Source organism: Chionomys nivalis, chromosome 3 (assembly GCF_950005125.1).
Source record: "Chionomys nivalis chromosome 3, mChiNiv1.1, whole genome shotgun sequence".
NCBI classification, from domain to species: domain Eukaryota; kingdom Metazoa; phylum Chordata; class Mammalia; order Rodentia; family Cricetidae; genus Chionomys; species Chionomys nivalis.
Genome location: NC_080088.1, coordinates 73,350,470 through 73,373,022, shown reverse-complemented (window position 1 = coordinate 73,373,022; position 22,553 = coordinate 73,350,470). Strand labels below are relative to the sequence as shown.

Below are 22,553 nucleotides of genomic sequence, written 5' to 3'. Positions count from 1 at the left end.
ACCTAAAGGGGGATGGGACAGGAAAATGGCTCAACAGGCGAAGGCCAAGCTGTTTCTGTCCTACTAACAACAGAGAAGGTTGGCATTGAGGGCTCAAGTGCTCAAAGAGGCAAGGGTTACCCATGGTGATGGAAACTGGACTTAGCTGAATAGAGTTAATAAGCGGGGAGGCCGGGCGGTGGTGGCGCACGCCTTTAATCCCAGCACTCGGGAGGCAGAGGCAGGCGAATCTCTGTGAGTTCGAGACCAGCCTGGTCTACAAGAGCTAGTTCCAGGACAGGCTCCAAAACCACAGAGAAACCCTGTCTCGAAAAACCAAAAAAAAAAAAAAAAAAAAAAAATAAGCGGGGAGTGGAAACGCCCGGATCTGACTGGAAAAAGCCATTCCCCTCCGGCTGCTCCCACCCACAACTCTCCTTAACTTCTCTTTGCGGAACTGGAGTAGGGCATCTTTCGGAGTGCTTGCATGGGTGAACCCAAACACAGCATCCTCTCACTTCCCAGGATTCTTGGACTCTTCTCTCAAGGTCCTGGGGAAAATCTTACAGAATTTCCTAACGTTTCGCAGTGGAATACTTTCAAACACGCGAAAATCCTGCCAATAACAAGGGACCTGTTTTTCATGCAACAATGTTTTTTTCCTCAGGTGTTCCGCTGATGGTGGGGGCGGGGGTCACTGCTGTGACAGGAGCAGTCCGCGCCCCCTGGGAAAGCAGGAAGGCTTCATTCTCAAGGCCCTTGAGTAAGCAAGCCATCCTGCTCATCTTCCCCACTCCCAGCAGAGAAAGGGAAAAAACGCAGTGACGGCAGAGCAGGCTGCTTCCGGGTGGGGCCGTTGCGGCAGTAATGGGGAGCCTCGACTGAGCGGAGTTCAGTTAAACGAAGGCACATGCCGCGAAAGGGGAGGTTTCTAGGTAACTAAGAAGAATTTTATTTCTTGCGGGAACCAAGCTTAGATGGTGGGACGCTGGTTTCCGCTGCAATTACGAGGGAGGGTCACTGCAGTGAATGGCAGTTCACCAAGGGCGGGGTGCTGGTGGGTGGACCACTGCAGTGCTGGGAAGGGGGTGTGTGTTTGCAGACTCGGCCGCCCTGGTTTGCTCACGAAACTCCCTACCTCCTCCAGAAGGATGGAGAGAGGTGGGGCCTCGGAGGCCTCATTCTGGCATTGGTGGGGGTCGTGCAGCGGCTGGGATGCTGTCTCTGCACTGCGGAGTCTCGCCGGGCTCCGCCGGCCTGGGCTGACGCGGAGAGGGTACGGTGCCCGCCCAAAGGAGCGGAGCCGCAGCCCCCACCACAGTGGCGGGCGGGGCAGAGGCGGGCTGGACAGGCGGCCCCTGGGAACCCGGGTGGGACGACCAGCAGCCGGACTGGCGTCTGTGTCCCGGCTCACCGGATCTCAGCTGTAGTTCCTAATCGGACCCTGCAGGTGCAGGGACAAGGGCAGCCTGGAGCCCAGAGGAGGCATCACCCACTCTAGTCTGGTCGCGACGCCCACAACTCCGCCAAGAAGTGACGGTGAGGCTTGGACTGCCCAAAGGGAGGGGGTGATCCCGAGACCCACCCTGCAGTATCCCTGGTTGCTACCTTAGCAGCCATCTAGTCTTAGGCTAGCCTGGGCAGGGAGAGGCGCTCTAGACAGATCACATGGACTCCCGCTGCCCGCTACACCTCTGCACTTCTGACCTCCCCAGACGCGTTTTCACCTCCCTTTCTTGTTCTTCCTACTGCAACCTTCCAAGCCAGTCTGCAGCCTCTCTCAGTACTCCAGTCTCAAGGCGAGGAGCGACAAAGACTGCAGCCCTTGTCTCACCCGGGCCCTGGGGACCCTTGTGAGCTAGGGGCGGCCTGGAACGATGCTGGCCCTTTAAACCTTTGCTCTCCAGGGTATCTTCCATCTCTCCACACGCGCCACTTCCGACAGCTGGCAGCCGTGGGGAGCCCGGAGGAAGGGGGCAGGTACGGGGGCGGTGGCGAGGCCCCGAGAAGGTGCAGGAACAGCTGTGGACCCCCCCTCCGACACACATCCCCGCAGGGGGACTGACTGGCGCCTGGACGGGAGGGTTAACCATTAACCCTCCACTCCCCCGCTGCCGAGAGCTGACCTACGCTCGGCTACCCAGGTAACAGGCGAGGATGCCCATCTTGCCATCCCCGCACCCCCCTTTCTTATCTGCTCCGCCACCTGTCTACCTGGAGGCGGGAGGGGGCGAGAAGGGGGTTTCCTCCCGGCTCAGCCCTGCGCCCTCTGCTCTCCTGAGTCCCCAACCAGAGTTAGAATATAGCTAGCCTTCAGGACGCAAGGAGGGGCGCCCCTCATCCAGCCCCTGTTCACGCAGGGTGGGCACCATGCCCGGCCTGTACTGCCCCTCCAGCTGGACGCCGCTGCCGCTCACTGACTCGTGTGTCCGGGCCTACGCCAAGGGACCCTGTCTCAGCCTGCGGGCTCGGCTCACCTACCACAACCCGCAGCCCCAACCGGTGGATGGTGAGGACTGCTGCGGGCGAGGGGAGGTAGCAAGGGTCGGGGTGGGGGGGTTGACAGCGCATCTGCCCCATCCGGCTTGCAGGCGTGTTCGTGTACCCGCTGGCCGAGGCGGAGGTGGTATCTGGCTTCGAGGCAGAGGCAGCCGGACGGCGCGTCTCCTTCCAGCTGCAGAGCCGGCGCCGCTTGCAGGCCCCCTGCTGCCGTGCTCTGGGACCCGGACTGGGGACCTCTCTGCCCCGCCGCTGCTCACAGGGTGAGTAAGCTCTGAGCCCGAACCTGCACGCTCGAATGCCAGCCACTGCTCCTGCACCCTCGTGCCTCCCGCCCATCTTCTTTCTTTTTCCAGACACCGATTTTATTTTTCATCCATTGATTCATCCCTTTATCCAATAATCATGGACTGGACACCTGACCTGGACCTGGTGCTGGAAGAATGTGACCCAGGCCAAGTCAGAGGCTTGCAGCCAGGCAGCCAAACACTACCCCTACTGTCCAGGTGGCCATAATTTCTTTAGGATGTGGCAGAGAATTCTCTTTCCCAAGGGAGCGCTCCCCAGTCCCTTATCTCTTTGGCTATACACATGACCCAAGTCCCCAGTGTGAACTGACTAGCTCCTGAATCAAATGCAAAGCCCTGCCTAAGAGACCAGGTTCTCACTCTGTCTTGCTAGCCTTGCTCGGGTACCAGGTACCACAGTACTTCTGCAACGGCTGTCAGACCTTCCTGCTCTAATCATCTCCAGATCGAACTAGCCCATTTGTGCTCATTCGCCGAGAGTTACTCAAATGCTTCTTACGAAGTTCTCCCTTGTCCTCCACAAATTATTGATTGCCCTCTCCCTCTTGTTCCTCAGCCAGAAGCGCTATAGAGGGAGAGTAACTGTCACGGCATCTGCTTGTCTCTCTCTCCTGCAGCATTAGCGCCTGTGCTCAGGGCTGTGTGCTTTGGTCATTTCTAGGCCCCATTACCTAACACAGAACTTGGGACAAAGGGACCCAGTGCGGGCCGAAGGGGATGAAAGTTCTGCCCTGTGCTATGTTCTGTGGTTTGCATCCTGTCCTTTTGTTTATTCATTTATATGCTCTTCCGTGTCTTGCCCATACGACTACCGGGTAAGAAAAGGGACAGAATCCAGTGGTGTTGAGAGTTGGATTAAGCCTCACAGACAGGTAGAAGCAACAATAAGGTCTTGGTTCTGACCCCAGGAATGTTCCAGAAAGAGGAGCCAGCCAGCATTTAACTGGAAGAGCAGGAATTGCTGAAGTGGAGGTTAGGGATGAAGGCATAAACAAAGATGATACCAATACAAGACCCCAAGTGATTTTCAGCTTATGAAGCCTGTAAGTTCCGTACTCTCTACAAAGAGTATGGAATGTGCATTGCTTCCCTATAGGTAATGAAAGTGATGGTCGTGGCGCTTGAAGTTTGGGTACTTTGCATTCATTAGTTCATTCATTCCTCACCGTAATCTTCGAGATATAATTTTGTTCTCCATTTTATGTATGAAGAAGTGAAGGGCTCCCAAGAGGATTGTCAAACGACACAGTTAGAAGTCACGGAGCTCAGGCTCAAAGCCTGTGTTCTTCTCACTGCATCGCCCTCAGCTGCGTAGAGGGGAAGTCACTCTGTTCTTGTTTGTTTGGCTGTTTTTATTTATTTATTTTTGAGACAAGGTCTTACCAAGTAGCTCTGGCTGGCCTGGAACTCACCATGTAGACCAGGCTGGCCTGGAACTCACCATGTAGACCAGGCTGGCCTGGAACTCACCATGTAGACCAGGCTAGCCTCAAACTCTCAGAGATCCACCTGCCTCTGCCTCCTGAGTGCTGGGATTGAAGGCGTGCGCCACCATGCTGGGCTTGCTCTCTCTCACTTTCTGTCTCTTCTCTCATGCCTACTTTTTTTTACTTATCTTCCTTCTTTTTATCTTTTTCTTCCTTTAACTTATTCAGCAAGTATTTCTGGCAAGGATGAACAAATGATTGTTGTGAGCTAAGGCAAAGTGGGGCTGTAAAGGTAAACAGGATAGACTGTAGATGGTACAGCCAGCAGTGGTGACGCTTCAACCCCACCAGTCCTCAGAGAAGCCTCCATTCTAAAGAGAGCCTTGCTCTGTATGGGAACACTGCTCTGTGTTCTCCAAACTGCTTCTAAGCTGTTGCTGCCCCTAACCTCTCTGAGAGTAGAAACTTCAGGAGCCACTCTAGCGGGACCTGGGGGGGACCCTGGACTGGTCGTGAACAGAGGGTTTGGGACACATCGGGTTCCAATCTAGAGGGAGGTGTCTGTCCGCAAGGTAGGGTCTTAGGGGTGATTGCAAACTAAGATTGAACAGGAAGGGCAGACAGGGGGAAAGGGTCCTCCAGGACCTTAGGAATGAAGATGCGGCCCTCTTGAGTCCTCCATTGACTGTGATGTCGTTGTGCTCTTGTCTGCTGACCCCAGGATCCCTCTATCACCTGGACGCTCTCGCCACCATTCACTTCACGCGCCACCCTGTCTCATGTGCTCGCCAACTACACAAAATCCTGCTTTGCCAGACTTTGTGGTGACTCCGTTTCCACCCCTCCCACTGTCTTTCCCCATCCTCCCTGCTTCCAGCATTCTCTGACCCCTTTCCTTACTTATCATAGGTCATCTTGTCTTGGATCTGGCCCAAGCCCGGTCCACGCTGGTGCTGCCCACTGGCCTCGTTGCTGCGGCTGGTACCATGACAGTGACCCTGTGCAGCAGCCGGGAGTTGCCCTCCAGGCCTGATGGGGTGATGCATGTGGCCCTGCCCACTGTGTTCACCCCACTGGCCCAGCCAGGCCTGCCGGGGTCCCCCAGGTCTCCGGGGCTCTGTGACGACAGGTTGGGCCTATGGTGATTTCCTTCCTCCCTCAACTTCTCTGGGTCTAGTGAGGGTGAGGGGGCCCCAGGGATGGGCAGAGTGAAGAAGGGTGGGGGGGGATCAGTCAGCCAGAAGGGCTTGTGACCTTCACAGTAGCCCAACAACCCTCCTTATGCTCCCTTCTAGCCCCACTAGCTGCTTTGGGGTAAGCAGCCCTGAGGAGGAAGGGCAGGCCTGGGAGCAACCAACTGCCCCTCCGGACGTGTTCTCAGGCCCTGCCCACTGTCCTGCTCCATACACCTTCTCCTTCGAGATGCTGGTGACTGGGCCGTGTCTGTTGGCAGGTAGGTGTATCTGGCCTAACCTAGCCACCCTACTCAGCGTGGCAGACTGGGAAATAATTCACAGCTCATAGGTGAGAGAAGAGGGGTTGAAAAGAAGACAGAGACCTGTCTTAGGAACCTCTAAATAGTATTTTTGGTTTTGCTTGTTTGTTTGTTTGAGACAGGGTTTCATATGATTCAGGTTGGCCTCGAACTTGTTACGTAGCTGAGGATGACTTTGCATTCCTGATCCTCCTGCCTCTACTCCCTGTGCCAGACTGGCTCCCAGCCTATTTTTTTTTTTTTTTTTTTTTTTTTTGGTTTTTCGAGACAGGGTTTCTCTGTGGTTTTGGAGCCTGTCCTGAAACTAGCTCTTGTAGACCAGGCTGGTCTCGAACTCACAGAGATCCGCCTGCCTCTGCCTCCCGAGTGCTGGGATTAAAGGCGTGCGCCACCACCGCCCGGCTTCCCAGCCTATTTTTATCAAAGTAATCCATTTATATACTACTCCATTCACCCATGTCAATAGCAATACTTAGGCCGGGCGGTGGTGGCGCACACCTTTAATCCCAGCACTCGGTAGGCAAAGGCAGGCGGATCTCTGTGAGTTCGAGACCAGCCTGGTCTACAAGAGCTAGTTCCAGGACAGGCTCCAAAGCTACAGAGAAACCCTGTCTCGAAAAACCAAAAATCAAAAACCAAAACCAAACCAAAACAAAAAGGCAATACTTAACAGTGGCTGTGGTCCAAGTAACAGATTTTCTTTGTGCAAGAGGTAGGGGGAGGATGCTAATTGAATATGTAACCCTCTGACCAGTTCGAGCACAGAACTGGGAACCTGCATTCCAGCCCTTGTAAGCAGTTGTAGCCTTCCTTGTCCATATAAACATAGCTAATCCAGCCACAATCCCTGCCCAGAGTCACCATTACCTGGAAAGCCAGTACCTGTGCTCTTGGGACCCCGAGCGAACGGGCTCTGACTCATCTTTACCTCTCTGTTCCTCAGGACTAGAGAGTCCCTCTCACGCCCTGCGTGCAGATGCCTTCCCTCATGCCAGCTCTGCAGCCACTATCTGTGTCACACTGGCAGAGGGCCATCCATGTGATCGGGCCTTGGAGATCCTCTTGCACCCCAGTGGTGAGAGAGGGGGCACACAGTGGACCAGCTCTGCTATGCTAACGAAAGGCGTGGGAAGCAGTTTTCAGTTATAGTTTAGAACTCCAGGCAAGATGGACCAAGTCATCTCGGAGGATGGGTCCTGTGAAGCAAAGAGGGAGGACTCACAGGGGTGCTCCGAAGACAGAGGGCTGGGCAGTTGGGGTTCAGAGGCAGGGGCCACCTGACAGAGGTGTGTCTCTTCTCAGAGCCCCATCAGCCACACTTGATGCTGGAGGCTGGTAGCTTGAGCTCAGCAGAATACGAGGCCCGAGTGAGGGCCCGCCATGACTTCCAGCGGCTGCAGCGAAGAGACAGTGATGGGGAACGGCAGGTATGGCTGGCTATGAGATCACGCTTGGGAGCTAGCTAAAACTGCACGTGAGAAGCAGGCAGATGAACCTATGCCAGGAATAGTGGGACCTCTATTCTTAGTACACTCTCGCTGTAGTACCCCACGATCACAGAGAGGGTAACCAATAGTCCCGGGAAGCCCTGTGTGGATCCCTCCGCGATAGGTCTCCAAGGGTGGGGGCGGGTCTAACATAGGCAAACAACAGCCATGATGTCATTAAATTGCTACAAAAAAGAGGCCCCTCTAGGTGAATAGGATAGAAAAACTGCCCCAAGGCTGGGTTTCCCTGCTGCGCTCAGCTCAGTCGTAGCTACACAGCACCCGGCTTTGCTAACTCCGGCTCTTGTGTTCAGGTGTGGTTCCTGCAGCGCCGATTCCACAAGGACATCTTGCTGAACCCGGTGCTGGTGCTGCGCTTCTGCCCAGACCTGAGCTCCAAGCCTGGACACTTGAGTGCAGCTACGCGGGAGCTCCTCTTCCTGTTAGACGGCAGCAGCGCAGTACACAAGGCCTGTGGGGTTCAATGTGTGGGCACGGGGCTGGGGGTTGGCAGCAGGCTGGGGTTGACTGTGGCAGCCTCTCGAGGTCAGGGGTTCCCTTGTTGCTTAGCATTACTGTCTACAAGAGAGGGGCCAGATTCTACCTCCTCCTCATCCCTGCACCTGGGTCTCTCTCCCAGAATCCAGGAGCCACACCTTTTGTTTCGTTTTGTTGTTTGAGACAGGATCTCCATATTTATAACCTTGGCTGTTTTGGAGCTCATTACATAGACCAGGCTGGTCTTGAACTCACAGAGATCCTCCTGCCTCTGCCTCCCGAGTGCTGGGATTAAAGGTGTGCGCCACCATCCCTGGTGCTCAAGAGTCTCTTCTTTGGTTTTTCGAGGCAGGGTTTCTCTGTAGCTTTGGAGCCTATCCTGGAACTCGCTCTTGTAGACCAGGCTGGCCTTGAACTCACAGAGATCCACCTGCCTCTACCTCCCAAGTACTGGGATTAAAGGCCCGTGCCACTACTGCCCGGCTTCAAGAGTCTCTTCTAAAGGTCACACTCTGCAAGCCAGGCACAGAGACGAAAACTTGACAGGCACAGATCCACCAAAGCACCCCACACCCAAATGTCTCTCGTATTCTTCAAGGCTCCCTCATGTTTCTAGGGACCACTTTCTCACACGCTCAGGGCATCTCTCATGACCTCAGGCAGCCCCAGTTAATTATAGCTTGGAGAAGAGAAGCAGTCTGGGGTTCCTTGTTCTCTACCTGCCGGTGGGGCGGCTCATGCTTTACATCCTGGCTTTCCCCAGGATGCCATCGTTTTGGCTGTAAAATCCCTCCCAGCTCAGACACTTGTCAACCTAGCCACATTTGGGAAATCGGTACAGCCCCTCTTCTCAGAGAGTCGGCCTTGCAGTGATGTGAGTATGTGACAGGCTTTGGGGGCTTTGTGGAGATGTTTCAGCTCACCCCAGCCCAGCCTAAGCCTTTTCTCTGCAGGACACCGTCCAGCTCATCTGTGAGAGCATCGAGACTCTTCAGGCTGTCAGCGGTCCCCCTGATGTGCTGGCTGTGTTGGATTGGGCCTTAGGGCAACCCCAGCACAGGGCCCATCCTCGACAGCTGTTCCTGATCACTGCCGCCTCACCAATGGCTGCCACGACACACCAAGCCCTGGAGTTGATGAGGTGGCACAGAGGTGCAGCCAGGTATAGAGAGGGCAGCTCTAAGTGGCTAGGAGTGACACCCCTAAGGTACTCGTGAGTGTCACAGCTGCTCCCCTCCCTGCCAGGTGCTTCTCCTTTGCCTTGGCACCTGCTTGCCACCAGATGCTCCATGACTTGTCTGTCCTCAGCAGGGGGCAGGCCTACTTCCTGAGGCCTGGGGAGAGACTGCAGCCTAAGGTAAGTGGGAGCCTATGCTCGCTTTCCTGCTGCTGGAGGTCTTTCTCCAGAACTATACTCAGAAACAGAGCTTGGCCAGGCCCTGTGTGTGAGCTTGGCACTCTCACTGGACTTCTTTCTCGTCAGTCTCTCTCCCCAAGAAACCAGCTAGGGGAACTATTGGTACTAGTGGGAGGGAGGGAGGCTGTGGAAGGCTAGAGGAATAGGGACTCAGCCTCTGGCCAGCCTGAGTCTTACTGTTATGACCTGAAGAGAGCCTCATCTTCAAGTCTGTGCCACTGTGTGACAAAGCTCAGGCCAGGACACAAACCAACTACTCAGTTCTTTTGCTTGGGTACACCCCAACTCCTCCTGACCCCAACCTGATTATGCCCCCCCCCCCCCAGCTCAGGGCAAAAGACATTGGGGAAGGGCATCCTGCACGCTCAGTCTTTTTGTGACATCCCTTTCCGCCATGTCCTTCATTACTCCTTGCAGCTCGTGCAGGCTCTGCGGAAGGCACTGGAACCTGCTTTGAGTGACATCTCGGTGGACTGGTTTGTGCCTGATGCTGTGGAGGCACTGCTGACACCCCGGGAGATCCCAACACTCTACCCTGGAGACCAGCTGCTCGGCTACTGCTCACTTTTCAGGGTGGATGGCTTCCGGTCCTGCGCTCCAGGGGTAGGACCGGGCTGGAGTGTGCTAGGTGGGCCTGCGGGAGCTCTAGGGGTAGGACTGGGCCGGGGTATGCTAGGTGGGCCTGCGGGAACTGAAGTCCCTGTATCTCCTTCCTTGTCATTCTTTCTTTTTGGGTTTTTGAGACAGGGTTTCTTCTCTCTCTCTCTCTCTCTCTCTCTCTCTCTCTCTCTCTCTCTTCCTTCCTTCCTTTTTTGAGACAGGGTTTCTTTCCTCTCTCTCTCTCTCTCTCTCTCTCTCTCTCTCTCTCTCTCTCTTCCTTCTGTCTTTTTAAATTCATGTGCATTGGTGGTTTGCCTGCATGTATATCTGTATGAGGGTGTTGGGTACCCTGAACTGGAATTACAGCCATGAACTGCTATGTGGCTGCTGAGAAATGAACCCAGGTCCTCTGGTAGAACAGTTGGTGCTCTTAGCCACTGAGCCATCTCTTCAGCCTTGAGACAGGGTTTCTCTGTATAGCCCTGCCTGTCCTGGAACTAGCTCTGTAGACCAGGCTGCCCTTAAACTCACAGCGATCTTTCTGCCTCTGCCTCCAGAGGTCTGGGATTAAAAACACCAGGTACCACCACTGCCTGGCTCATTCTTTTTAGATTTTTTTAAAATTATTATATTTTGTTTGGTTTTTCAAGACAAGATTTCTCTGTAGTTTTGGAGCCTGTCCTGGAATAACTCTTTTTTTTTTTTTTTAAATATTTATTTATTTATTTATTTATTTATTATTATACAATATTCTGTCTGTGTGTATGCATGAAGGCCAGAAGAGGGCACCAGACCTCACAACAGATGGTTGTGAGCCACCATGTGGTTGCTGGGAATTGAACTCAGGACCTTTGGAAGAGCAGGCAATGCTCTGGAATAACTATTGTAGACCAGTCTGGCTTTGAACTCTTTGAGCACTCTTGGCAGACATTTGGCACACAGAGCTTTGAGATGCGGCTGTTATTTTTATGAAAATCTCTCTCTAGAGGAACTATGCGTGCTTCCTGGCTGCCCTTTGCTAGGTGGCCAGGAAGCTCAGGGTCAAATCCGCAGCTCAGGTTTGCAGCAGCTTTATTACCACCAAGGTTAACATGTTGGCTTCAATTTATTTTATTTTTGTTGTTGTTTTGTTTTTCAAGACAGGATTTCTCTGTAGCTTTGGAGCCTGTACTGGAACTCACTCTGTAGCCCAGGGTGGCCTTGAATTCAGACCCACCTGTCTCTGCCTCCCAAGTACTGGGATTAAAAGAGTGTACCACCACCACCCAGCCCCATTTTGCTTGTTTTTTTTTTTTTAAATTAAAAAACAATTATTTTTGTTTGATGTGCATTGGGGTTTTGCCTGCATGTCTGTATGAGGGTGTTGGAGCCTCTGGATCTGGAGTTATAGACAGTTGTGAGCTGCTATGTGGGTGCTGGGAATTGAACCCCGGTCCTCTGGAAGGGCAGCCTGTGCTCTTAACTGCTGAGCCATCTCTCCAGCTCCTTTTTACTTTTTACATTTTTTATGTGTATGAGTGTTTTGCCTGCACCTATGAACGTGCACCAAGTGTGGGCCTGGAGCCTGTGGAGGGTGTCAGTTCCCCTGGGACTGGGGTTACACATGGCTGTGAGTCACCATGTGGGTGGTGGGAATCAGACTTGGGTACTGCTCTTAACCACAGACACAACTCTCCAGCCTCCTGTTTTTTCTTTAATTTAATTTAATTTTTTTTTTTTTTTTTTTTTTTTGAGACAGGGTTTCTCTGTGTAGCTTTGGAGCCTGTTCTGCTGTTCTGGAACTTGCTCTGTAGACCAGGCTGGCCTTGAACTCACAGAGATCTACCTGCCTCTGCCTCACGAGTGCTGGGATTAAAAGATGTGTGCCACCACTGCCCGGATCTCTGTAAATTTTTCATATTTAATTTTTAAAATGTTTGGCTTTTTTTTTTTGGTCTCGAACTCACAGAGATCCTCCTGCCTCTGCCTCCCGAGTGCTGGGATTAAAGGCATGCGCCACCACCGCCGGCTCTATTTTTAATTGAAATATAATTACATTGCTTCTCCCCCTCTATTTCCTCTCTCCAAACCCTCCAATTCCCCACTTACTTTCTCCCCAATTGAAGGCCTTTTATTATTGTTATATGCTTATAAATACATAACTATATAAATACAACCTGCTCGATTTGTTTAAAGTTGTTTGTGTGCTTATGAGTTCAAGGCTGACTTTGAATCGGATAACCAATTAGGGGACTCGTCCCTGGGTGAGACTGATTTTCCCTCTCTCAGCAATCATTAGTTGCCTATAGTTCTTTGTCTAGGAGTGGGAACTGGTATGATTTCTTCCTTCTACGTTAGCAGAACTGGCAATTAGTGTTGTCGTTGTTCAGGTCTGTGTCTTAAGGCACTTGCTGCCAAGCCTGATGACTTGAGTTCAATCCCCATGGTAGGAGAGAAGCAACTCCTGTGAGTTGAGCTGTCCTCTGACCTCCAAAAGTGAGCTGTGGCTTGTGCACACATACAAACACATCCATCATCATCATCATAATAATAAAAGGCTCTTTAAATCCTATTCCACTTTCCTTTACGTGAGTGTATGTGGATGTATGCATGCTGTAACATTCGTGTGGAGGTCAGAGGACAACTGTACTCTCAGTTCTCTTTCTACCTTTACCTTGGTTCCAGGGCTCAAACATAAGTGGTCAGGTTTGTACAGCAAGTGCCTTTACCCACTGAGCTATTTTGCTGGCCCTTGTTTCTTACTTGTTAGCTTTTACTTCCTATGATTTAAAATTATGCTTGGAGCTGAATGTACTGGTGCCTGCCTTTAATCCCAGCACTCAGGAGGCAGAGGCAGGCGGATCTCTGTGAGTTCGAGACCAGCCTGGTCTACATAGAGAGTTCTAGGATATCCAGAGCTACATAGTGAGACTCTGTCTTGGAAAACAAACCAAAAAAAAAAAAAAAAAACCCAAAAAGCTATACATGCACGCACACACACACACTTGGAAAAAGTATTGATTAGTTTCATTTTTTCCTCAATACCATTTTCCCCAGGGCCAAGAGCCTGGTTGGCAGAGCTTGGGCGGTTCAGTGTTCCCATCTCCAGAGGAGGCATTCTCTGTCACCAGCCCTGGCACTGAGCTTACACACACCGCAGAGCCACCGGGAACAGGCACGGTGTCAGCAGAGCTGTCGCTGTCGAGCCCATGGGCTGCAGGAGACTCGGAGCACAGTGAGTACCCTGCATGTGTTTGTGGCTGTGCTGGACAGGGCAGGGGGAAGGATGAGGGCTGGGCCCATTCTCCTGCTCTCCAGCAGGCGTGGAAGCTCTGACAGACCCGGTCACGGACCCTGGACCCAACCCCTCATCTGACACAGCTATATGGCGTCGCATCTTCCAGTCCTCATACATCCGGGAGCAGTATGTGCTTACCCACTGCTCTGCCAGCCCTGAGCCAGGCCTGGACTCCACCTGCAGCAGCGAGTCCCCAGGCTCCCAGGGGCCTGGCTCTCCCAATGGTAGCCTTCCTCTGGATCCCCCTTCTCAGCAGGGCTGCCGAAGCCTGACCTGGGTAGAACCTGCAGGCTCCCGTTCTTGCCCGCTGCCTGTACCCCCGCCATCTCCATTCAAGGTGAGATCTAGCACACATTCATCCATCATGTATCCAGCAAACATTTATTTACCACATGCTGTGTGCAATGTTCATTATTGTCTAGCTAAAGAGATAGATGGGTAAATCTACATCTATGATTATCACAACCAGTGATGAACACAGGGGCATGGTATTATCCAAAGTGGGGAAATACAGTTGGAGGACAGAATTATGGGCAACTGCCAACTTTGCGATGGCCAGAAACTGACTTCCTTGACCTTCCACATCTCACACAGGTGGGAGCCTTGAGCGCTGAGGTGCTGGGCCGTCGGCACAGAGCAGCTCTGGCTGGGCGAAGTCTCTCATCTCCCTCCAGCCGGGCAAACCCAGCAGTCCCTGGTAGACCCCGGCACCCCTCTCTAGATGCAATACCAGATGGATCAGGCCCTGAGCCGGGACAACAGCTGGGTCAGGGCCTAGATGATTCAGGTAAGGGTTGGATGGGAAGCTGGGTTTCTGATACCAAAGCCCTGGGGACGTGGAGCACAGTGTACCATGTTGCCTACACCCGACATCTCTCTCCAGGAAACCTGCTCTCCCCAGCCCCCTTGGACTGGGATATGTTGATGGAACCACCTTTCTTATTCAAGGCTGTGCCACCCAATGGGGAACCAACCCCTCCAGCAGAGCCTCTGCCCCCCCAGGCTCCACGTTGTCATGTGGTGATCCGGGCCTTGTGTGGGGAACAGCCAATGTGCTGGGAGGTGGGTGCAGGGCTGGAGGAGCTCTGGGGTCCTGGGGATGGCTCACAGCCTACATCACTCCCCGGAAGAGAAGCTGCGTGGGATCAGGCACTCCATAGGCTGACTGCAGCCTCTGTGGTCCGCGACAACGAACAGCTGGCTCTCCGTGGAAGAGCTGAAACCACAGCTGAGCAAGGTAAGTTGCTACTAGGCACAGAGGCTTGGGACAGAAAATAGCGAAAGCATGGTTCTGTGTGTTAAGACACTCTCTTCCTTACTGTGTCACAAAGGATGTGAGGCGACTCACCACACCGACAAGGTAAGAAATTTTGTGGAGTAATGAGAAAAAGTGAAAATAACGGGAACTAGGGCTGAGAGGTGGCTCAGGGGTTAAGAGCGCTGGCTGCTCTTCCAGAGGACCCGGGTTCAATTCCCAGCACCCACATGGTGGCTCATAACCATCTGTAACTCCAATTCCAGGGGACACAACACCCTCTTCTTTATGTGCACTAGCATGTATGTAGGGCAAAGACACACAGGCAAGCAAAACACCCACATACGTAAATAAAAAAATAAAAAATATTAAGGTATATTACAAGATACACAACATTAAGTTATATACTCTTGCAAATTGGGAAACTTCTTAGCAGCCAAAATGGAAGGCAGCAGCCAAAATGGAAGGCAGCATGATCTTGTAATAGTGACTGTCACATGAAAATAAATCTTCCATTCAATGAGACTATTAAAATCTATTCTTCACTGTCCCTGACCACACTGTAAGCATCCAACAGTCACATGAAGCTAATGACTACCACCTTGGATTACGCAGCCAGAACTTCACACTTGCAGAAAGTTCTGAACAGCACTCAAATGAGTGGTGGGCAGTGCACATGGTGCTGGGTGTCTGGGCACATGTCCAAAGTCCTAGCAGTCGGTAGGCTAAGACAAGAAGATCCAGAGTTCTGGGTCAACCTAGGATAACACAAGACCTGAAGTCCTGCGATGGGCCATCCAATACCCTTGCTCTAAAGCTTGGGATACAGCCTATTTCTTGTCAAAGATTCTGGACCATCTTGGCCATCCTCTATGTTCATAGTCTAGTTGTTTTTGAGATGGGTCTTGCCCTGTAGCCCTGACTGGCCTGGACTGGAATTCATGTATCAGAATGCTTTGGCCTCCTGAGTGTTGGGATTAAATCCACCCTTGGCTTTCTATGTTTGTTTTAATTTTATATCCGAGTGCTCTGCATATACACCTGCAGGCCAGAAGAGGGCATCAGATCCTATTATAGATGGTCATAAGCCATCATGTGGGTGCTGGGAATTGAACTCAGGACCTCTAGAAGAACAGCCAGTGTTCTTAACCCCTGAGCCATCTCTCCAGCTCTGCTTTCCAGTGCTTTTTATGCAGCTTTCTACAGATGGTGGGAGTTGAGCATGCCACTGCTTTGATTCACAGGCCGAGTCAGAAGGTCCTGGCTCCGAGCCGTTCAGACAAGCAAGGCCAGCTCTGCCCCATCCCACTTTACCTGCCCTGTTGCTGTAGATGCTTCCACTAGGGAGGTCTTGCCTGGAGCCCTGCAGGTGTGGAGTTCAGGTATGGTCCTTCCCTGGTGACCTCAAGGGTGTGACCTCACCTCGCTGGCTACCCAGCGGAACTTACTTCTGTACTCCTGCAGATCCAACTGAGCTCTCAGGCCCGTCTGCCTCTCAAGACCATCTGGCTGCAGCTCCTCTGCCTACAGCAGTCCACTCTAAAGGTATGGCTCAAGGACAGTGGGTTGGGCGCAAGTGGCCTTTAGGCCTCTTGCTGGCATTGGGTGACCCTTCTGTAGGACATCAGGGAGGCTCTTCTGCAGGTGCCTGGGACCTGGACTTAAATGACAACTCCAAATCAGCATTGAGGGAGCCCATATCCCCCACTGGAGGTCATCATGGCTTGCCCCGCCAGCCTTCAGCTGCTTCCAGGCTCAGCCTAGGTCGTCATCGCAGACTCTGCAGCTCCAGTAAGGGTCAGACTAGTGAGAGCAACAGCGATGGCAGCAACCATGACTACCTGCCTTTGGTGAGGACTGGGGAGGTGGAGGGTGGCACCACTGGAGTCAGAGCTCTGTCTCAGCTCCCCTCCCCCCACCTCTTCTCTCCTCAGGTGAGACTGCAAGAGGCCCCAGGCTCCTTCCGCCTGGATGAACCCTTCTGTGCCGCCGTCTGCATTCCTCAGGAGCGCCTGTGCCGGGCCTCACCCTTTGCTGCACACCGTGCCAGTCTCAGCCCCACCTCAGCCTCATCTCCTTGGGCACTTCTGGGCCCTGGTATTGGCCAGGGTGACAGCGCCACAGCCTCCTGCAGCCAGTCCCCCAGCTCAGGCTCTGAGGGTCCAGGCCAAGTAGACAGTGGACGGGGCTCAGATACTGAGGTCTCAGAAGGAATGGAAAGGCAGGGCAGCTCTGATCTGCGGGGGCGCACCTGGGCCACAGCAGTGGCCCTAGCATGGCTGGAGCACCGCTGCGCAGCTGCCTTCGGCGAGTGGGAACTGACAGCGTCCAAAGCCGACTGCTGGCTGAGGGCCCAACACCTGCCTGATGGCCTTGACCTGACAGCCCTCAAAGCTGCTGCCCGGGGGCTCTTCCTGTTACTGCGACACTGGGACCAGAATCTGCAGCTGCACTTGCTGTGTTACAGCCCTGCGAATGTGTAAGGCTGCCTGTAGCTCTGGACAGCGACCCCCAACACAGTCACTGCCACCCAGGGCCAGTCTCCTGGTGCTGGGAAAGAACGAGTTGGTGTCTGCTGTCCTCTAGCGCTTCATCCCCTCCCCCAGAATACCCCTGCCATCACAGAAAGTGCCTGCCTGTGCTCTCTTCTCTCCCCACACACCCCTCCCATGTGCTCTGAGCTCTCTGTAGGACAATGGAAGAGAAGAGAGCTACAGCCCCAAGTCCTATGCAATAAAGTGCCTCTTAAGACTGCCTGATGATAAGCAGGGCCGTGGTGGCGCAGTTTTATGTTAGGAAGATGCACCTCACAGCATCTAGGCACATACGGTCTAGGCATGAACAACCATCACCTTTACGTAGACTGCACAAAAGGTGGACTTGGCAAGGTTTATTCTAAGAACACAGAGTCTATTCCACCCATGACCCTGGGCGAGTCCTAGGAGGAGGTGGATTTCAGTGAGTTTTCCGGCTAGGCTGGACGTTCTTGGGGGAAGATTGGGGGGACAGCCACAGCTGCAGCAGGATGACAGCATGGCATATGTGCAGGGAGGCAGAGCTGAAGGATGTGGATGGGTATGTGTTCCAGGAAAGCTCAATGAGTCCCAGCACCAGCAACCTGGAAATGAGAAACGGATTTTATCCATTTCTAGGCCGGTAGCTCCTGGGCTTCTCATGCTTAGACCCACCCCCCATCCCCTTCTAGGGTCATAGCTTTGGGAGGAGAAGTTCCCTAGCCCATTCCCACTCTCCCAGGCTGTCCCAGCCAGTACCTGAGCAGGTGTGTGAGCCAGCGCACAGGCATAGCCCACAGGAGGTAGGGCAGTGTGTGGAAATACCAGACATAAAACTGGTAGTGGAGGGAGCGGCTAAAGCAGATGCCAATGAAATTGGAGGTGAAGAGGGTGGAGACGATCTGTAATAGGGGAGTTAAGGCCGTGCACAGGACTAGAGAGCGTGGTGGAGGATGAGGGTTCAAAAAGAAGGGCAAAAGTTCTGGGGTCAGAAAGCAGCCTGCCCCAGACCAGCTTCTAAGCCTCTCTGGATCTGTTCCTCAGTTTAGGAGGGTGACAGGAATGTTTGGGACTGCAAAGCCTAAGGAGTTTTAGTCCCTCACTTCCTAGCCCTAATTCTTCCCCCTGTAAAAGTAATCCAAGTACCTCCCCAACTCCGGTGGATTACCCGTTAGTGTGGATGGACTCTTAGGACGATACTGAGAAGAGTGCAGGCACCCTCGGTGCTGGCCCCAGAGGCAGAGTTAAGACTAAACTGTGCTGAGACATGTAAGGTGCTCAGTGTAGTGTTTGCTGCAGAGGACAGGCTCCATGAATGGGCTCTTGCCTCTTCTCCAACCCTAACACTGACCTGAGGCCAACAGCTAAGCCTCCATCTGCACTTGGACAGATCACAACTTACCTTTTCATGATTTAAAGGATATGGTTAGGTGTGAGGGGTTTGGGGGGAACTTTCCTTTTGGAAGGATCCTTCAGCAGCGACAGAATACTTTCCCCTGTTCTGAAGAGAAGTCATTCAGACATTTAGCAAGCTTCGATTGTGTGCCAAATTCTAGATCAACCACCATGAGCTTAACATCACCCCCAAGCAGCTCCTGAGGCCTAAGCTCTTCACTCCATCCCCCGAATCTTCCCATTATAGTAACCCCTGTTTCTCACCTGTGCCACCTACAGAGGGCAAAGAGCAAGAGGAGGGTAAGATGGGCAGCCAACAGGGCCAGATGGAAGGCACGGTGCAGGAAGATGGCCTCAGGAAGGAAGCGCCAGTTCACTGTCCATTGGAAGAGAAACTGACGGCCAAGGTCAAAGGAGCGGGATAGGTAGCCAATGGGGTTCTCCAGCAGGAAGGGCAGTCCCAGCACCACCTGAGGATGGGTGTGATGCCAGCAGAGCTGCTAAGACTCACCCCAGCCTTCAGGGTAGGACTTAGGACAGCACAGTGGGATGGGAGACCCAGAAGCTCCTGTATTTCCAACAGGAGTAGCAGGAAGCCTCCCACTTCCACTCCCTGCCAGAGCCAGACACTACAGCAGCATAGGAAGGAGGAGATCACACTGCCCTCCTCAAGAATTCACCGTGTGTGTGTGTGTGTGTGTGTGTGTGTGTGTGTGTGTGTGTTAGGAGAGGGAAGTATTTAGAGAGAGCCGGGCTGGCCTTGAACTCAAATCTACCTGCCTCTGCCTCCCAAGTGCTAGGGTTAAAGGTGTATGCCACCATGTCCAGCTGATTCACCAGGTCTTAAGCAGGCAGCTTTAGGAGGCCTCTCAGAGGCCTGCCAAATCCAATAGCCATGCAACCTAAAGGACAAAGGCAGTGGCTGCCCAGGTCAGAATCAACTCCAAACTCTTGCCTGCTGGCTTTTGAGGAAGACTTAAGAGATTTAAGGAGACCTGAAAGTGGGTCAGGGGAGGTTGAAGAGGCACCTGAATAGCAGCACAGATGGCCAGCTTGGGGAGGGCACCACGGAAGCCAAACTGAGTAAGGAGAAGAAAAAGCAACCCAGGGGCGAAGAGTAGAACATTCATCTTCACAGAGACGGCCAGGCTGTGATGGACAAAGGAGGGGGAAGGAGGAAGATCAGCTCCAGGACTGTGTGCCCCATGCAAAGACACAGCCACCTCCCCAGATTCCTCTCTCCAGGCCAGCAAGCACCAGGATGTGGTCTCCATTCAGAACTGCTAGAGGGGTATAAGATGACCTGGGAATAAGGAATTAACATCTAGTCCCTATGTCCAGCCTAACTGATCACATACTGAGTAACATATTTACAAGATTCAAGGGTCAATTCCAACAACGGGTGCCATCTGGGGACATAGGGACTTTCTACAGATCTTGAACTTGTTCAGGGAGGCCCAGAGTGACCTACATTATCTAACCACTCTTTATGCCCTCTGCTATGTAACACTGGAGAGATTTGGGAATGTCCATGGTGACAGAGGGGGCCAGAAGTGAGGGGCACTGACCTGAAACAGCAGCAGCCCCAACCCCAGTGGTGTGCCAGGAAGAGGTTGACGCTTAGGAAGAGCAATGCCATAGCCACTGGGTCATTGAAGAGCCGCAGTACAAAGATGGAGTGGACACGGTAAGAGGCACAACACATGAAGAAAAAGACGAAGGGAGGTACCTAAAGATGGGCACCAAGGTCAGCTCCCCAAACCTGAGTCACCCCATCACCCACTTGAGGGCAGAACCAGCTGGTCCTGTAGCATAGACTCACCTTGGAGGTCTGGTGGTATATCAAAAAAACAAGCAGCAAGGTGACAAGGTAGAGCACAGCAAAGATGTTTTGGGCCATCGGGATGTCAGTGCCCTGGCCAGTTGCGTAGTATAGCACCATAAAGATGTACACAAAACCAGCGGGGTAGCTGGAGATGAAACAGAACATGAGGCCAGGCCAGGGCAATCATCCTGGAACCCTCCCAGCCCGTCACAATCTCCTCAAACCCCTAACCTCACTCACACAAGAGGTCCGGTGTCACCCTGCAGCTGTGTGTAGTCATATGTGCCATTGAGGACACCCTCCACCTGGGCCATGTAGGCTTTCCAGTCAATCTCTGTGTCTGGAAGGAGATAATATGGTCTAGTTACCTGTGAGTACAGAACTTGCCTGCCTCTAACCCCCATGCTTTCAGACCACCAAAGCACAGAGTTCTCATTCCCAGGGCTCCTCTCTTCCATTACTATCCCTTATCTAACACACGTAGTGCATTTTGTGTGATCCCAGATACTTTGTGTGTGTGTGTGTGTGTGTGTGTGTGTGAAGGCTTGGCATTTGGTATCTTCCTCCGTCACTTTCTACCATATGTGTATATATATGTACACACACATATATGCATACACACATATAGATCATATAGATATATGGTATATCAGAATCTAGTTAGTCAATTTGCTCCAAGGATCCCCTTGTCCTGCCACTGAAGTGCTGGGATTACAGGTAGACAACCATGCCCGCCTGGTATTTATGTAGAATACTGGGGATCTGAACTCTTTTTCACACCTTCATGGCAAACACTATCTGCTAAGCCATTCTCTTAGTCCCATGAATCTAGGTATCTCAAACTCAGTATCTAGAACTGAATTTATGATCTTTCTTCCTATTCCAAATTTACTCTCCTTCCTGGGTTCCTGGAATAGTACCATGTTTATCATACACTTCTCTCTTTTTCAGTTCTTTTGTTTGGGGGGGGGTAGTTTTGGCTTTTCGAGATAGGGTTTCTCTGTGTAGCCCTGGTTGACTTGGAACTCTCTCTGGAGAGCAAGCTAGCCACAGGCTTAGAGATACTCCTGCCTCTGCCTCCAGGGTGCTGGGATTAAGAGTGTGTCACCACTGCCTAGCATTCTTTTCAGGTTTTTTGTTGTTGTTGGTTGGTTGGTTTTTCAAGACAAGGTTTCTTTGTGTTATAGTCCTGGCTATCCTAGAACTCGCTTTGTAGACCAGGCTGGCCTCAAACTTAGAGATCTGCCTGTCTCGGCCTCCCAAGTCCTGGGATTAAAGGCGTGACCACCATCACCCAGTTCAGTTTTTTAAAAAATGATTTACTTATTTTTATTTTATGTGCACTGGTGTTTTGCCTGCATGTATTTCTGTGTAAGGGTATTGGATTCCCTGGAGCTGGAGTTTCAGACAGTTGTGAGCTACCATATTGGTGTTGGGACTTGAACCCGGTTTCTCTGGAAGATCAGCAGTCAGTGCTCTTAAGCACTGAGCCATCTTTCCAGCCTTCCTTTTCAGTTCTTAAAAGGAAACAGGCTTGCTCTCTTTCTCTTTTTTTGTGTGTTCATGTGCACATGTGTGTGCACACATATGGGTGGGTGTGTACATGTGTGTATATGAGTGTGGAGGCTAGAAGTTAATGGTGAGTATCTTTCTTGAATGTTCCTTACTCTCGTTTTTAGAAAACAGGGTCTTTATGAAGCCAGTTATGGTGCCTGCCTTTAATCTCAACATTTAGGAGCCAGAAGCAGGCAGATCTCGCTGAGTTTGAAGCCACCTACAAAGTAAGTTCCAGACCAGTGAGGTTATACAGTGAGACTTAAAAAAAAGTAAACTGATCCTAGAAAAAAAGACACTGGTAATAGTTAACGGTCTCAAGAGGTGACAAGTCTTCATTCTTCAAAAGGACTTTCAAGACGTAAGAATTAAATGCATGAATAAAACAGACCTGGGAAGGGAAGTGACTGTCTAAGGATCGAGACAAGCAGCACCCACAGCACACTAACTCTAGCCAGAGCTGACTTAGTTTAGGCTTTCTTATCAGGCTGGATTTTAAACGCAGAGGGCAATCTCCAGGGTACCGCCCTTCTTCATGAGAGAGATTATGATCCCTTTTCTGGAAAGCGGGCTTGAGGATCGGGTAAAGGATATGGGTTTGAATGATAAATGAATGCTCTGTAATCTAGTTTGCGTCAAAGGTCCGAGTCTCCCTCCCTCCCTCCAGGTCTCTCCCCTTTAGTGAACTCACATGCCACCCTGTGAATGACCCAGAAGGTGATGCCCACCTCTGCTAGGCAAAGGCAGGAGGCCACCAGCAGTGTGTAGCGTGGCTCCCGCAGCAGACGGCAGCATTCTTGCCAAGCCCGCTGCAGCCACTGTTTCCAGAGTCCTGCCGGCTGGGCGACAGAACCCGGCGGGCCGCGTTTCCGTACCCCAGCAGCCATCTTGACGGTGCGCCACTCTTGTGGTCCCACCCCGGGGAAACCAAGCCTAAGACACTAGGTTCCGCTCTCCGCCCTGCGCGTCCTCTCAGACCAAACGCTGTTCCAAGTCACAAGAATCCATATTTAGTCCACTGCAG

General features: G+C 52.3%; 2 protein-coding genes across 14 annotated transcripts; one reads left to right on the top strand and one right to left on the bottom strand.

The window, feature by feature from the left end:
- The first annotated feature begins 804 nt into the window (after positions 1 to 804).
- On the top strand, positions 805 to 16,993 carry Vwa5b2 (von Willebrand factor A domain containing 5B2). Of its 12 annotated transcripts, none has more exons than XM_057765575.1 (22): positions 805 to 914; positions 1,430 to 1,518; positions 1,887 to 2,123; positions 2,340 to 2,488; positions 2,571 to 2,741; positions 5,123 to 5,354; positions 5,509 to 5,666; positions 6,652 to 6,783; positions 7,011 to 7,135; positions 7,510 to 7,665; positions 8,457 to 8,567; positions 8,647 to 8,855; positions 8,939 to 9,050; positions 9,528 to 9,713; positions 12,747 to 12,924; positions 13,008 to 13,324; positions 13,582 to 13,774; positions 13,871 to 14,224; positions 15,487 to 15,624; positions 15,707 to 15,787; positions 15,863 to 16,092; positions 16,177 to 16,993. In XM_057765575.1, the coding sequence occupies exons 4-22, from the start codon at positions 2,350 to 2,352 to the stop codon at positions 16,723 to 16,725; spliced, it is 3,771 nt and encodes a 1,256-aa protein (XP_057621558.1). In that variant the 5' UTR covers positions 805 to 914; positions 1,430 to 1,518; positions 1,887 to 2,123; positions 2,340 to 2,349; the 3' UTR covers positions 16,726 to 16,993. The 12 variants fall into 12 exon arrangements, with proteins under 12 accessions (XP_057621558.1, XP_057621566.1, XP_057621562.1 ...); XM_057765576.1 differs by lacking the exon at positions 805 to 914 and adding an exon at positions 1,055 to 1,255; XM_057765583.1 differs by having other exon boundaries at positions 1,430 to 2,123; positions 5,123 to 5,342; positions 13,011 to 13,324; positions 15,887 to 16,092.
- A 131-nt stretch (positions 16,994 to 17,124) lies between these two features.
- On the bottom strand, positions 17,125 to 22,422 carry Alg3 (ALG3 alpha-1,3- mannosyltransferase). Of its 2 annotated transcripts, none has more exons than XM_057765152.1 (9): positions 22,221 to 22,422; positions 20,216 to 20,315; positions 19,973 to 20,120; positions 19,719 to 19,879; positions 19,179 to 19,299; positions 18,415 to 18,620; positions 18,181 to 18,256; positions 17,515 to 17,660; positions 17,125 to 17,360 (listed from the first exon to the last, which is right to left on the bottom strand). In XM_057765152.1, the coding sequence occupies exons 1-9, from the start codon at positions 22,414 to 22,416 to the stop codon at positions 17,198 to 17,200; spliced, it is 1,317 nt and encodes a 438-aa protein (XP_057621135.1). In that variant the 5' UTR covers positions 22,417 to 22,422; the 3' UTR covers positions 17,125 to 17,197. The 2 variants fall into 2 exon arrangements, with proteins under 2 accessions (XP_057621135.1, XP_057621137.1); XM_057765154.1 differs by having other exon boundaries at positions 22,258 to 22,422.
- Between the last annotated feature and the right edge of the window lie 131 nt (positions 22,423 to 22,553).

What these genes read in the sequence shown, in the direction of transcription:
- Vwa5b2 (XM_057765575.1), top strand. Translation starts at nt 2,350, where the DNA reads ATGCCCGGCCTGTACTGCCCCTCCAGCTGGACGCCGCTGCCGCTCACT. An exon ending in AGAGTCGGCCTTGCAGTGAT is followed by an intron (nt 8,568 to 8,646) that starts GTGAGTATGTGA and finishes TTTTCTCTGCAG; the next exon opens with GACACCGTCCAGCTCATCTG. An exon ending in CCCCGCCATCTCCATTCAAG is followed by an intron (nt 13,325 to 13,581) that starts GTGAGATCTAGC and finishes CATCTCACACAG; the next exon opens with GTGGGAGCCTTGAGCGCTGA.
- Alg3 (XM_057765152.1), bottom strand. Translation starts at nt 22,416, where the DNA reads ATGGCTGCTGGGGTACGGAAACGCGGCCCGCCGGGTTCTGTCGCCCAG. An exon ending in TGGGGCTGCTGCTGTTTCAG is followed by an intron (nt 19,300 to 19,718) that starts GTCAGTGCCCCT and finishes TGTCCATCACAG; the next exon opens with CCTGGCCGTCTCTGTGAAGA. An exon ending in GCCCTCTGTAGGTGGCACAG is followed by an intron (nt 18,257 to 18,414) that starts GTGAGAAACAGG and finishes ACTTCTCTTCAG; the next exon opens with AACAGGGGAAAGTATTCTGT.